This window comes from Eschscholzia californica, unplaced genomic scaffold, assembly GCF_041429995.1.
Source record: "Eschscholzia californica isolate CP2 unplaced genomic scaffold, dmEscCali1.0.p SCAF_3, whole genome shotgun sequence".
NCBI classification, from domain to species: Eukaryota; Viridiplantae; Streptophyta; class Magnoliopsida; order Ranunculales; family Papaveraceae; genus Eschscholzia; species Eschscholzia californica.
Window position 1 is genome coordinate 44,757,801 of NW_028238420.1, and position 13,578 is coordinate 44,771,378.

Below are 13,578 nucleotides of genomic sequence, written 5' to 3' on the forward strand. Positions count from 1 at the left end.
TTTTTTTTCATGTAAATTATCCACTTGTCATCCAACTTGGTAATAGGAGTCATGTGACCATTTAATTTAATAAGTCAACCGTGCCACACTAATTTCATATTTTGAGTAATGCTATTGTTTATTGTTTCAGAGATTTTTGTTTTAATCCTAAGTCTAAAAAAGTCCTAAAATAAAATATAGTTGGTTATTTGAAGTCTACAAAAAGGGTTTGATATTGATCTAATTCTTCTGATAAGAAATAAACTCCACAACTTAGATAAGTAAGCAACTCCTTATAACCCTAGCTTCCACACATATTCACCTATATATGTACAATTCTTTAGGCAGAGTTTAGATCTAGAGTTATATTAGTTTCAATTATGATCAACATAAAGTTAGGCTTTCAGATGAATTTGACAACTGAATTAAAATATATATATGTGTTGATGGAGGCATGGAGCTAATGTATTTGGGTTATCTGAAGATAATAGTCTTCTTACTTTTTTTTTTTTTTTTTTTTGTTGAAGAATAGTCTTCTTACTTGTATCATGAAAATGTAATAATCATGATAACTGCCTAATTTTTAATCGAGAATGAAAAAGGTCTAAAACTCGACAACAAAGAGGTCTAAAGCCCGATAAATTACTACATTATTTATAACTTAAATTACATAGGATAAATCTTGATAGCAAACTGCTTCCATCGAGACTCGGTCCCACGGCCTCATGGACTTAAGAGGAGTGTCCGACCGTTGCACCAAAGGGTGGTGAACAACTTCTCTTCTTTTCAAATCCACAAGTGGGGGTCATATGAGGAGATTGTATACCTTTTAATGACTTATTTTTGTAGTGATGGTAGAAAGCTAACTCGAAATAGCTGGAAATCAATAAACAATATGTATGGCTCGATTACTTATCTATCTGGACCATTTCTCAACGGAAAACGATGAAATCAATTAAAAATGATCAATTAAGTATTAAGGTTTTTTTTTCTTCTGCAGGAAATTAAGCCGAATACTCGATTTTAAACTTTTTTAAGTTAAAAAGACAAGTTATATTTTTTTGGGGTTAAAAAACTCAAAATTTATATATTTTAGGTCAAAAATTCAAAATTTTGTATTTTGTTTGGTTAAAAATCCAATATTTTTTGCAAAATTGTTGGAAGGTTTTGCAAATTAAAAAAATACTTAGGAAGTGGAAGACTAAGAAAATTGCTTTATCATTTTTTACAAAAACAAAAGATTTACAGAGAGTTCTGACCAAATTTTTTTGTTGAAAATTATGTACGAGGTTGGTTATATATAAAAGATAATGAAGTAGAAATATATGTATGGGAGAAATATTAAAAAAAACACAATACTAATTACTTTTTAAATTAGAAGGTCAAGTACATTTTGTCAGTAAGATTCATGGTAGCTGGTTGAGTATCTATTTATCACTTGTATTTTTTTAATTAGTGTAAATTCGTACCAAATTGTAGAATTATTGTTATATTATTTGATTAGTAAAGAAAGCATGTTCGTGGGTTCAGAATTATGTATTATTAATTTTAGACCCCACCGAATGAATCGGATCTACTAATCAAAGACCACTTTGATAGTTTTGATTCACTGAAAATAATTAAAATATAAATTTGAGATTCTAAGTAAGTTATTTTCTGACATTTTGAAATACTTAATTAGTAAAATTATACATTTTTTTATTTAGACTAGGATTTAATTGTTTCTTTCAACGTTAATATCTTCCCATGAGTTAGAAACCAATGACTAAAACTCGGTTTGTAAATTGTTCAAACCTCTCACGGGAAAAGGTACGGACTCAACTTAGAACTGGTTTTCTCAACTTTGGTTCTATAATAATGTAAATCTTTCACATAATAATGTGTGTTATAGGATGATGCGGACCAGCCTTCTAAGCTGCAAGTGATATTGTCCGCTTTAGCACACTTGAGCCTCACGGTTTTAAAAGACCTAACTAGGGAAGGGTGCTTAACCTCTTAAGAGGAGCACCACACTCCATGTCTCCATCTCACTACCAGTGTGGAATTGCTTTACAACAATGTGATACTTTTGGTAATTGTATTCCTAGTTTTCTAGGGTTCTAGGGACTTCAAAGTATTCAAACTAAATTTCGATTAAAATATACGAGCTGATTAATTTTAAACAGTAATGTCATTGCACCACTCAAGTTATTTTTCAGATATTTCCGAAACTTGTTGTGTGAATGATTTTATTGGGATAGAAACTCAAATTTACGCTAATGAGACTAAAATACCAAATTGACCGAATTTTAAGATTCTTGATAGAACAAAATAACTTTTTCAACTAAAATAAAAATGTTTTGGTCAATGGGGGCATTCTTTGTTATTATAAAGGTTTACTGTTTTTTATTAACATAATGAAATTTCTCAATTATTTTATATCTTCTTATCAAAGAATAGTTGGTTGGAAACTCAATGATTCACTTGCAATATTATTATCTATGTTAAAAATTATGTGTTGTGGCTAAAAGAAATTAATACAAAATAACACAGTCTACCATTTGACTGAAAATTATATTATTTGCAAAGTTTCAAAATATAGGAGAAAATATTTGAATGGTTTTATCAAATGAGCTCAAACTTAGTAGAACAATGAGTACATTTTTCACTTTATTGTGTAGGTAAGTGATTTTTTTTTACAACAAAACTACATGATCGCCTCTATGAACCCCACTTGAACCGTTTGTGAGAGAGACAAAAATTTCTTTTCACGTGACTGAACATGTGAGAGGAGAGAGAAACTGAGAAATCCTTGTTTCTCTCACAAGCTGTTCAAGTGGGAGCTGGTCGAGTATACTTTTTGTTTTATATATTGTTCGTCAAAGGACAAAAGATGTAGTTGAAGAAAGTAAATACCGCAATTTACTGCTTAATCTAGTCGCGTGTAATCCGGGGATAAAGGTCACAGTAGTGACCTCTTTATGTGACCAAAAAGTCAAAATCATGTGAGCACTTGAAGATCACTTGACTTCCATTGTGACCATGTTTATGTGACCAGAGAAGTCAAAATTGAAAACGTGAGCACTTGAAAATCACTTGACATTTTTGACCTTTTGACATTTCAATGTTAGAAGACATGACTACCCATTAGTTACTTGTTTGATTAGTTAACAGTCTTAATTAATTGAAACTCTTACTATAAGGATGGTGGAACAAAACAAACCGATTTCCTTGTACGCATGCGAGTGGAGGGTGATTTATTTTTTTACAAAAATGTTGCTTTGCCCGATGTTAGCCCAAAGTGAGATAAAATGGGGCTTCTTTGAGTTTTAGTCTCTCGGTTGGCTCGTAATCTATCTACTATTCTCATTTTATGCTACAATCTAGACTGTTAAAGTCATAGGTGGTTCATTTCTTAATCATAATTTTCTTCTAATTTACGGTATGAATATTGAAGTTACAAGGGTTAATTGTGCACAAAACCGAACCCACACTTTCGAAGTATCTCTTTCTCCTTTTTTTTCTCTTCATATCTCCCTTTCAATCTCCCCTCCTCTCTTTTTTCTATTCCAAGACGAACACTTTTTCTTTCTTGCTCTCCTCTTTTTTATTTTTCTGTTTCAAAAGACTTCAACTACCATTCCTAAAAGAGCTACTCGTATTGCACACGTATCAATTTTTCTACGTGAACCTAAACAATTATTGAATGTCAACTTTCCTTATTGATATATCAGAACATGTGCAGTTAAAGTTCATTTTTTTCATTGATGTCATAATATGTGTCACCGACTCACGGATGAAATCAAGTAAAGGTCAGTTTGTCTCTCTAATATTTTCATCAATAAATTAGTAAAAATATTAAGTCATAACATATGATTCATATTAAGAATCGTTTCAAATAACGCCACACAAATTTTGGTTACTTAATTCAAATAACTTTTATAGCTCCAAGTCGGTCTCAACAAGTTCAACAACAAAAAAGAAAAGGTCAGTCTCAACTAATGTCAACTCTCTTAATTAGTACTTGTCCTTGCATTATAAGATCAAAGTCAGATTAATTAACTGAATTTCATCAATAATCAAGGTTAATTTCGTCAAATAACAAAGGATAAATTAGTAATTATCACCAATAACGAGATCTACTTAAATTAGTACTAGTTCAGACGAAGGAGAGACGAACCCAAAAATAAACAAAAATCTCAGAGCTTTAAAAATTTGTTAAACCTTCGAGAAGTTTCCACCATTAATGGAAGTTTTGAAACCCTAGAATTTGAGTGGTTTTGTTGTAAAATTAGGGTTTGAAATATACGTTTAAGTTATAGTAGAGGAAGTTCCCGCCAGTTTATAACTGAAAAAAATATGAACTAGTACTAAATAAGAGTAATCGGAGATTGAAAGATAGTTTGAGATTCTGAGAATGTGAAGGAAAGGTTAGGTTTAGGTGAAAGTGATGAGTTTGATTTTGCTTGTTTTTGTTTTTGGAGATGCCGAAGTTTAGTAAGTGAAAGATTTGTATGTTGTATTTGAGACTTTTTCTGGTTTTATTGATCATATAATAGGTGAATTAGAGATCCGGTTTGATCAGTTTTAGGGTTTTTTTTAAAGCAAATTTCTGTCCTGAAGTTAGGTTCATGTAAATTGTTTCCATTTGAGGAAGTTGTTTGGGGAAAATTTGGATTTTGTGAAGAACCAGAAGGGAAATGAAAATGACTAAGTTTTGGAAGTTGCTGAATCATTGAGAGAGAGAGAGAGAGGTTAGGAGCTTAGTAAGTTGTAATGAGATAAAGATTGATTTTTGAACTTTCTGAATTAGGGCAAAAAGAATAGAGGAAGGTTGAAGCTGTATTAAATGCTTGTTTCAGAAGCTAGGGTTGAAGATTGAGGATAAAAACACAACATTTTTAGTTTTGATCTTCATTTCACAATTATAAAAGGAACTGTATAATTTATTTGTTTGGACATTCTTATAGTAAGGAATAGAGGGTTTTGGTTTGTGGGGTGATTTTAGTAAACAGAGGAATACTTTTATTTTTATTGTTGTTGGGATTGATTGTGTTCAGCTAGTAAAGAGAGTTTGAAATGGCATCGGATGACAAAGAAATGCGTTCGTTAGCATTGACACCAACATGGTCTGTTGCTGTTGTATTGACCATCTTTGTTGCTGTTTCGTTGGTTGTCGAGCGTGCGATTCATTGCTTAACTAATGTAAGTCGCTTTCTGGGTTACTTTAATCTCTGTTTATGGATCTGTTTACCTATGAATTAAGCGTTTAATTGCTAATGTGTGTAGCTCCATTCTTTATCCACGGCTTTGTTTGCTAGGTAACTATGTATACTTGCCAATCAAGAGTTAACTCATGATCCATTTTGGTATAAAACGATGTTTTATCGTTCAGTAGTCTATTTTCGGCATGCCCACTATTCCCCAGTTGATGAATAGGTAGGTTAATTTTTGTTAAGAAGAAGTTCCGGAATCTATTCATAATTGGAAAAAGAGCAAGTTCTTCTGGATCATATCATTAGGATTTTTTTCTGTTTTCAGTCAATGTGTTTGTCCATTTTCTTGTCTTATATTGTTGAAATTTCAATGTGGAACATTAATTACTTTTAGACATTGGTATGCCCGAAATCTGATTTTAGCGTTTTATTTCAAAATATTTCAGTGGTTGAAGAGAACTAACCGAAAGCCTTTGTCCGAAGCTGTGGAAAAAATGAAAGAAGGTATAAGAAATGGGAAAATTCTCATTTTGGTACTTTAGCCTAGCGCCATGGATACGTGAGAGGCTAAAGTGTTCCCTGTTATTTTAAAAATCAAGTCATCTAAGCATCACATTGTTAACTAATTTATTACCTTGTTGCAGAGCTGATGTTGTTGGGTTTTATATCACTCCTTTTGACGGCTACATCAAGCATGATTTCAAATATTTGCATTCACTCGAAGTACTATAATAGTAGATTCTCTCCATGCTCTAGATCCGAGGTTGAAGAGACGGAAACTGAAGATAGTTCCCACAAGGACCGGAAACTATTGATGGGCTCCCTTATTCATCCCACACTTAGGAGGGCTTTGAATGGTTTGAACCAAAATACCTGCAGCAAGGCATGTAACTAAAATATACTACATCAATTTTTACCTCCTTTCCGGTGGTCATCACTAGAATCTTTTTTCCTTATCAGGACACTTCATTGTGAAGATACCTGGTCTTTGAAAGTAGAACTACTGATTTTCCAAGTACTCGCTTATTTGATATTGTGTGACAATTCCCCTAATATGAATCTCATCTATTTTCCAGGGGTACGAGCCATTTGTTTCATATGAAGGTCTAGAGCAGCTGCATCGGTTTATCTTTGTCATGGCAATAACACATGTATCATACAGCTGCTTGACAATGTTATTGGCGATTGTGAAGGTATACCACAAGTTTCTTTTTGTTTATTAGTGGTAGAAATGAACCCGAAAACGCGTTGCCGATATTTTTTGAGCAGTCAGCATTTTTACAGTAAAAACATTTCCCTTGTTTAATATTATGGACAGATACATACTTGGAGGAGATGGGAAGACGAAGCTCACATGGACCGCCATGATGCATTAACTGGTAAGCTATTTGCTTGTGACGTAATGGATGTAAAATGAAACTTTTTTGTCCCCTGTTGTTTTACTTTATCAAACTTTATGTTTTAGAACCACACCACCTTGTTAATTTTCTTCAGTATATCTGGTGGAAGCATCCTTACTTTGTTTATTTTAGGGATTGCAAGAGAGATTATAATGAAAAGGCAATCAAGTTTTGTAAACTTACCTTCATCAAATACCTGGAGCAGAAATAGATTCTTTGTTTGGTTGGTAAGTAAGCAAGTTACTAATTTTGCTATATTATGACCAATTAATCATTCAATCTTAAAAACAAAGTTGTCATTGTTACAATTACACTATGCAACACTATTTAGTACTATTTTATTTGTTGTACGTGTTGGTTACTCAGACACTTGTACCGGGCACTCAAATATTCTTCTGGCACACTTGCTTGATGTCACTTGAATGGTATGATTTGAGATTTTATATGTTCTTGAGGTCTTTAGCCTTCCTTGACCCCAAGTGGTCTTGGGCCTCTCTCACCCCAAAAGCTAGGTCAAGAGGGTACTGCTTTGTTATACTTGTAAAGTGTCCACAAGCAAAGTGGTACAAACAATATATACATCTTGTAGTGTACTTGTATAGTGCCATCTTAAGACCATAGAATATTACTACAGGTCGGCGTCTTTTGTATAGCTCATCTGAAAGTAAAAAGTGTAAGTACAACTAATTGACCTATTAACTATGGTAAGAAAATCATATACATGACTGGACCGAAGTTCTACCCAATGTGTCCCCTGTACTTGTGTCAGATATTGAGTCCTGGTTTTACTATTAATCTTAAAAGTACAATTCGGATCCTTCCAGGTCAAGTTCGATTTGATAGTGTGAAGATATTGACACTATTGTATTTTTCTCAGATTTGTTTCTTCCGGCAATTTCGTCATTCAGTGGTTCGTGCTGACTACCTTACTCTTCGTTCGGGCTTCATATCGGTATGCGCAAACTTATATATATATATATATATATATATATATATAAATATGATACTTATAACTGAAAGAAAGTATAAATTCTAGCTCGCTGTTCATGGAACACCACAAATTTGGGAAGTCATATGGGCAATATGTTTTTTGAAACTCATGTAGAGTATGATCACATAAAACAGAAAAAAGTCATCAGAACAAAGATGCTTATACTTAATTGGAAAATTTTAATACGAACATTGTCTCTGAAGCTAAACTTGTGTTACAGAATAACGTCGTTTTAGTCTCTTTGTTTCTACCTAAAGTTCTCACGCCCTTTTTCTCCTTTTCCTTTATTGCGCTTTATATAATATATTTGGGTACTGTGGTTTTCATATTTGATGTTTACGTTTTCTTTTATGGCAGAACCACCACCTGACAGCAAAATATGATTTTCACAGCTATATGGTTAGATCAATGGAAGAGGAATTCCGAAAAATAGTTGGTGTGAGGTAACATATAAACTTATCACTCTTAACAATTTCCTCCATTAAAGCGTAATTACTCCACTACAGAGCCAATTACCTGCTTATACGGATACTTTTATCTGGTCCAAATTTGAACCAATATGATCAACGAGGAAATCTAACAACATTAAATTTTTCTATTTTTAGCTAGACCACCTAGATGTTCTATTGTTTATGTTAATTTGTACCTGTCACTCTGTCAGGTCTATATCAAAACTGACCAGCTAAAACGTCGTTTATTTTATGTATGCAGTGCACAACTTTGGGGGTTTGTTGTTGCTTTTATGATGTTCAATATAAAAGGTAAGGTTATTTTTAACAACATTCTTACTGCTAATTATGTAATGTCTCACCATTCATTTTTTTTTGTATCTCATTGTGCAGGATCTAATCTTTATTTCTGGATAGCCATCATTCCCATCACTGTAAGTAGATGCTCCACTTCTATACAGAAACCATGACCTTAATTGCCAATGATGGATATGGACATTCGAAGTCAAAGATCCATATATAAACCCGATGATCGGAAAGCATATCTGATATGCTTTTTCTCTGTTATTCTATTTCACTGAAGCTTATACTATAATGCAGCTTGTTCTTCTGGTTGGTACAAAGCTTCAACATATCATTGCAACTTTGGCTTTAGAGAATGCTGGAATAACTGGGTACTCAGCAGGAATGAGGCTACGACCCCGGGATGAACTTTTCTGGTTCAAAAAACCAGAACTGTTATTATCTTTGATTCATTTTATTCTTTTCCAGGTGAGTAACCCTTAGTTGTTGGTGATACGTGAATGTGATTTTTCTTTCATCTTCAAATGCCAACAAGAAATATTAAGTGCACATATATTTCACTATGAACATTGCAGAATGCGTTCGAGCTGGCTTCGTTCTTCTGGTTTTGGGTACTTTCTCCTCCTCTAATCTTCCATTTCATTTTACAAGACGTTCGAATGAATCTTTTCTCTTAACCGGTCCTTCATAATAAAATTGAACCTGAAATCCATGTGTTTTGTTATATATATAATCCCACTAGCCACTCCCTGAAACTAGAAGTAGCTCACTAGAGATTTCAGTTTTTTTTTTTTTCAGAATGACGTTAAAATGTACTCTTAGTAATTTGTTTGCTGAGTGATTTTCCTTGATCGATCTATTCTCAGTGGCAATTTGGGTACAATTCCTGCTTTATTAGGCAACATTTTCTGGTTTACGTTCGACTATTTCTGGGGTATGCTTTTTTGTCAAAACTACTCAAGTTTTTACGTTTATTAACTTTAATCATCGACACCATGAGACTCAAATATCTTTGATGTTTCCTGATCAGATTCTTTAGCCAATTCCTCTGCAGTTACAGCACTTTACCCCTATATGCATTGGTTACTCAGGTAAGGAAATGCTTAATATAATCACCCAATTATGTTAATATATCGGTAACTCCTGATTTGTTGCAGCAAAATCAGTCTTTAAACGTGAACAAACTAGATCGACATTAAACAAGTTTCTAGCTCTAGTCTCTATATGGGATTCTCAGTATTTTGTTGTTGTTTTTAGATGGGAACGAACTATAAAGCGGCATTAATCCCACAAAGAATAAGAGAGACAATTCATGGTTGGAAGAAATCAGCAAAGAGGAAAAGACGGCTTGGTCATGTTAATGATGATTCAACAATACGAACCGATACAAGCACAGTTCTCTCACTCGAAGACGATGAGAGACATATCTATGATATCTCTAACAACAACACGGCTTCTTCAATCGAATTACAAGCATATGCAGAAATCATTGCTTCAGCTACTACGAATGAAAGCACGTCAAGTCAAGTAAGTGTGCCGTTCCTGAGGAACTCAGTTTCTGATCTCTCTTACGATGGTCTGTCGGTTTCTCATGGGAACGAAATTACTAGATCATCTTCAATGCCAGGACGAAGAGGGTAATTAATTTGAGATCGATTACTTTATCTTTTACGGGATTTCTTAGTTTTTAATTAGTAGACCTAGTTGTACAAAGAAAATGTTCTATATGTTCATGAAATGCATGTATATGAGAACAAATATTCTCTATGCTAGTGAAAAGAACTCTATAATCACATCTGTTTGTGAGAATATAGCAATAAAACTAGCTAATTGTAATTGCTTTGCTATTGGTTAAAGGAAGTTCACCATTATTATTTTATCCTGGCAGTTTCGGCTTATAAGATCAAGTCTCTAACCGTGATGTCGCAAGCCTTAGTAGTTTTGTATACGATGAGAGAATATAAGTACAACAACAATATTAAATTATTTATATATTCCAATTAAAATTAGTCGAGTTTCGATTTAAGACTTTGAGCTGACAAGATATATGCTTAAGCTCGACCTAGTATATCATTTTTCAAGTTAGTATCGACCGTTAGTTTGCACCAGGCTTTGCGCAGAACTGACTACAAATGGTTGCTAACCAATCACCAGGATTTCTTCCAGTGCCTGAAGCGGGTGAACTACCTCCTGACCCACCTCCAGATCCGTAACCATAACCGTTTCCCCTTCCATTGTTGCCTCCTCCGGATCCAGACCCAAATCCGAAACCAGTTCCACCATTACCTCCTCCCGACCCATAACCCACACCGCTACCAGATCCCTGGCTACCACCTTGTCCTGAACCAGATCCATAACCTGAACCACTTCCGGACCCGTAACCTGAACCAGTTCCGGATCCATATCCATTACCGGTACCACTTCCAGAACCAGGTACACCACTACCCCCTGAACCATACCCATAACCGCTACCACTTCCCGATCCGGGTATACCACTTCCACCGGTTCCAGATCCAAACCCGTATCCACCACCACCTCCTCCACCACCTATAGACCCAAATCCTCCACCCCCACCACCTCCACCACCTACTAGGCTTTCACCACTTCCAGAGTACTTAGTGGACTCTCCATTTTGGATACCCATATTTTGCTCATTATCCACCTTACTCATGATAGTTCTATGAGCAAAACAGACACTCAAAGCTAATGAGAGAAAGAAACTCATATAAACCCATTTTTGGGATACCATTTTCTCTTTTTAGGTGTATACAAAATAAATACTGTATTACAAATAAGTAGTTTTGGGTTTAGGGTCTTCTTCTGCCTTGCTACCTATTTATACACCATAATCTCTAGTTATATGGTCAATTTGTTATGAAAACATCAAAAGCATCGCGATAAGAAACCAAACCTTGAAAGCATTTTCATAAATTTTCGCCTGCCCCAAACTCGGACTCATCTTCTTTTTGTGAACATTTTGTTCATATACAAGCATTTCATTGCGAAATCTAATGATTTAAAAGCGATATTTTATTCAGAAATTGTGTTATGTATGAACTACCTAATCTCTTTATAATGCATCTATTAAGTTCAATAATGTGCATGGACATTGCATGTCCTATCATCCAAGAATATGGTAGTTTGATAACAAGTGTATATATATATATATGTGTGTGTGGGCGTTTTTTCTATTAAAACTATAACATTGTATTGTTTGTGAGTTGAGAACTTATTCAATATTAGCTTTTTAACTTCCACTTAGTTTCGCCCAAGCTTCATCAGTTGAAATTGATCAAAGAAATTGTTTTATTCCTTGATGGATTACAAAAGAAATATAAGACTCTAGTTATAGAGTTACAATACTACTAGTTTCTAACTTTACTAGTTTCTAACTTTACTAGTTTCTAATATTTTACTAGTTTCTTAATAGTTTATACTAATATATTTACTAGTTCCTAATTCTTAGTAGTTTCTAATATTTGATATTTCCTAATATCTATTATATGGGATATCTTAATATATAGAAAGATATTTCAACACTCCCCCTCAAGTTGGTGCATAGATATCGCACATGAAGATGAACAAATGCTACACACCCAAAGACACGGGGAGGTAAATTTGAAACTGTCGGAGAAGTTGTAACATCCGATAGAGCTTGAAAAGGAGTCTTAAACTCAATAATACTAGATGGTACTCTATTAATTAAATAGGTTGCAGCAAGAAGTGCTTCTCCCCAATAAGATAATGGCATATGTGCTTCGATCAACATAGCCCTGATAACTTCTAACAAGTGACGATTCTTTCTTTCAGCGACCCCATTTTGTTGAGGGGTATTTGGACAAGTAGTTTGATGAACAATACCATGAGAAACCAAATAAGTTTGAAGTTCATGATCCATATACTCTCCTCCGTTGTCACTACGGAGTATCTGAACATTTGCGTTGTACTGAGTACTAAACAGTTTATGAACCTTCTGAAACAATAACTTTACCTCACTTTTAGATTTCATCAAACACACCCAAGTCATCCTAGTACAATCATCAATAAAGGTAACAAACCACCGTGCCCCACCCAAAGTAGAAACCTTAGATGGACCCCAGACATTAGAATTTAAGATCATAAAAGGAGTTGGACTTTTATTTAAATTTAACGGAAACGATGCACGATGACTTTTTGCAAGTGCATAAACATCACATTGAAAACTTGAAACATCGCATTTAATAAATAGCGATGGAAATAATTTCTTAAGGTAACCAAAGGAGGCGTGCCCCAGACGGCGATGCCATAACCATATTTCATCTTTATTTTTTATTTCAGAATTGTTCAATACTAATGCCTGACGCAATTTATTAGAGCTTTCAGATACTAAATCCAAGTAATACAACTTTCCTCGCCTAACACCATAACCAATTGTTTGCCTTGTCTGGATGTCCTTAAAGACGCAAAATTCAGGCCAAAAGATGACAACACAAAATAGAGTGGTGGTTATTTGAGACACTGATAAGAAATTATGATCTAAAGATGAGACAACCAAAACAAAGTCTAAGTTCAATGTGTTCGTTAGAGTTATGGGTCCTTCCCCTACAACAGTCAGTGGCGAGGCCACATAGGGGCCTATGGGGGCATGGGCCCCCATAGGCCTAATTTTGACCTCCCTTTATGATTACACCAAAACTCAAGTTAGTCCACAAACAAATGCATGCCTATCCAACTAACCACAAATTTACTTATTATTTTTTGACAACCAACCTCTTTTGTCACTAAGAAGTTACAAGTGTGCCACCAATTTTTCAAATCCAGAGCAACATTTATCTTGAATTTTGTCAATTTCAATTCTTCCGATCAATAACAAAAAAAAAAAGTAAATATATTGAACGATTGTGGGGGAAAATCTTTGCAAGCGATACAGATAATGATCAAAAATAAATAAGTGAGAGTAAAATCGAGAGGGATGAATGGAGGGGGGGAATTGTTTGATTAAAGATAGAGATAATTAGATTAAAGAAAAAACGAGAGAGGTTTTGAGAGAGAGGGGAGACAAAGAAGACACGTTTGTAGTGAGCTCCTATGCCACAAGCAAAAGAAACCGAGAGTAACACTCATTCTCACTCTTCATCTCTCTATACCTCTCTGTCGCGACCGAGGAAACCCCTTGTCGACGACATTCTTTTATCATTATTTTTTATATTGTGAGTACAAGTAACATATGTTTACAAAAAAAATCCATGATTTTTCTTATGAGTCCCTTATAAATGAGTGGG

At 34.3% G+C, this 13,578-nt stretch overlaps 1 protein-coding gene across 1 annotated transcript; it reads left to right on the plus strand.

Annotated features, from left to right (window-relative positions):
• Nucleotides 1-3,948: 3,948 nt before the first annotated feature.
• LOC147550744 (MLO-like protein 14) lies at nucleotides 3,949-10,196 on the plus strand. The gene is made up of 15 exons (XM_086671001.1): nucleotides 3,949-5,163; nucleotides 5,621-5,678; nucleotides 5,819-6,057; nucleotides 6,251-6,367; nucleotides 6,493-6,553; nucleotides 6,707-6,801; nucleotides 7,452-7,526; nucleotides 7,923-8,008; nucleotides 8,277-8,326; nucleotides 8,408-8,448; nucleotides 8,615-8,785; nucleotides 8,893-8,928; nucleotides 9,184-9,251; nucleotides 9,348-9,408; nucleotides 9,575-10,196. Exons 1-15 carry the CDS (start codon nucleotides 5,038-5,040, stop codon nucleotides 9,956-9,958), a joined length of 1,668 nt encoding a protein of 555 aa, XP_086527127.1. The 5' UTR covers nucleotides 3,949-5,037; the 3' UTR covers nucleotides 9,959-10,196.
• Nucleotides 10,197-13,578: the final 3,382 nt, after the last annotated feature.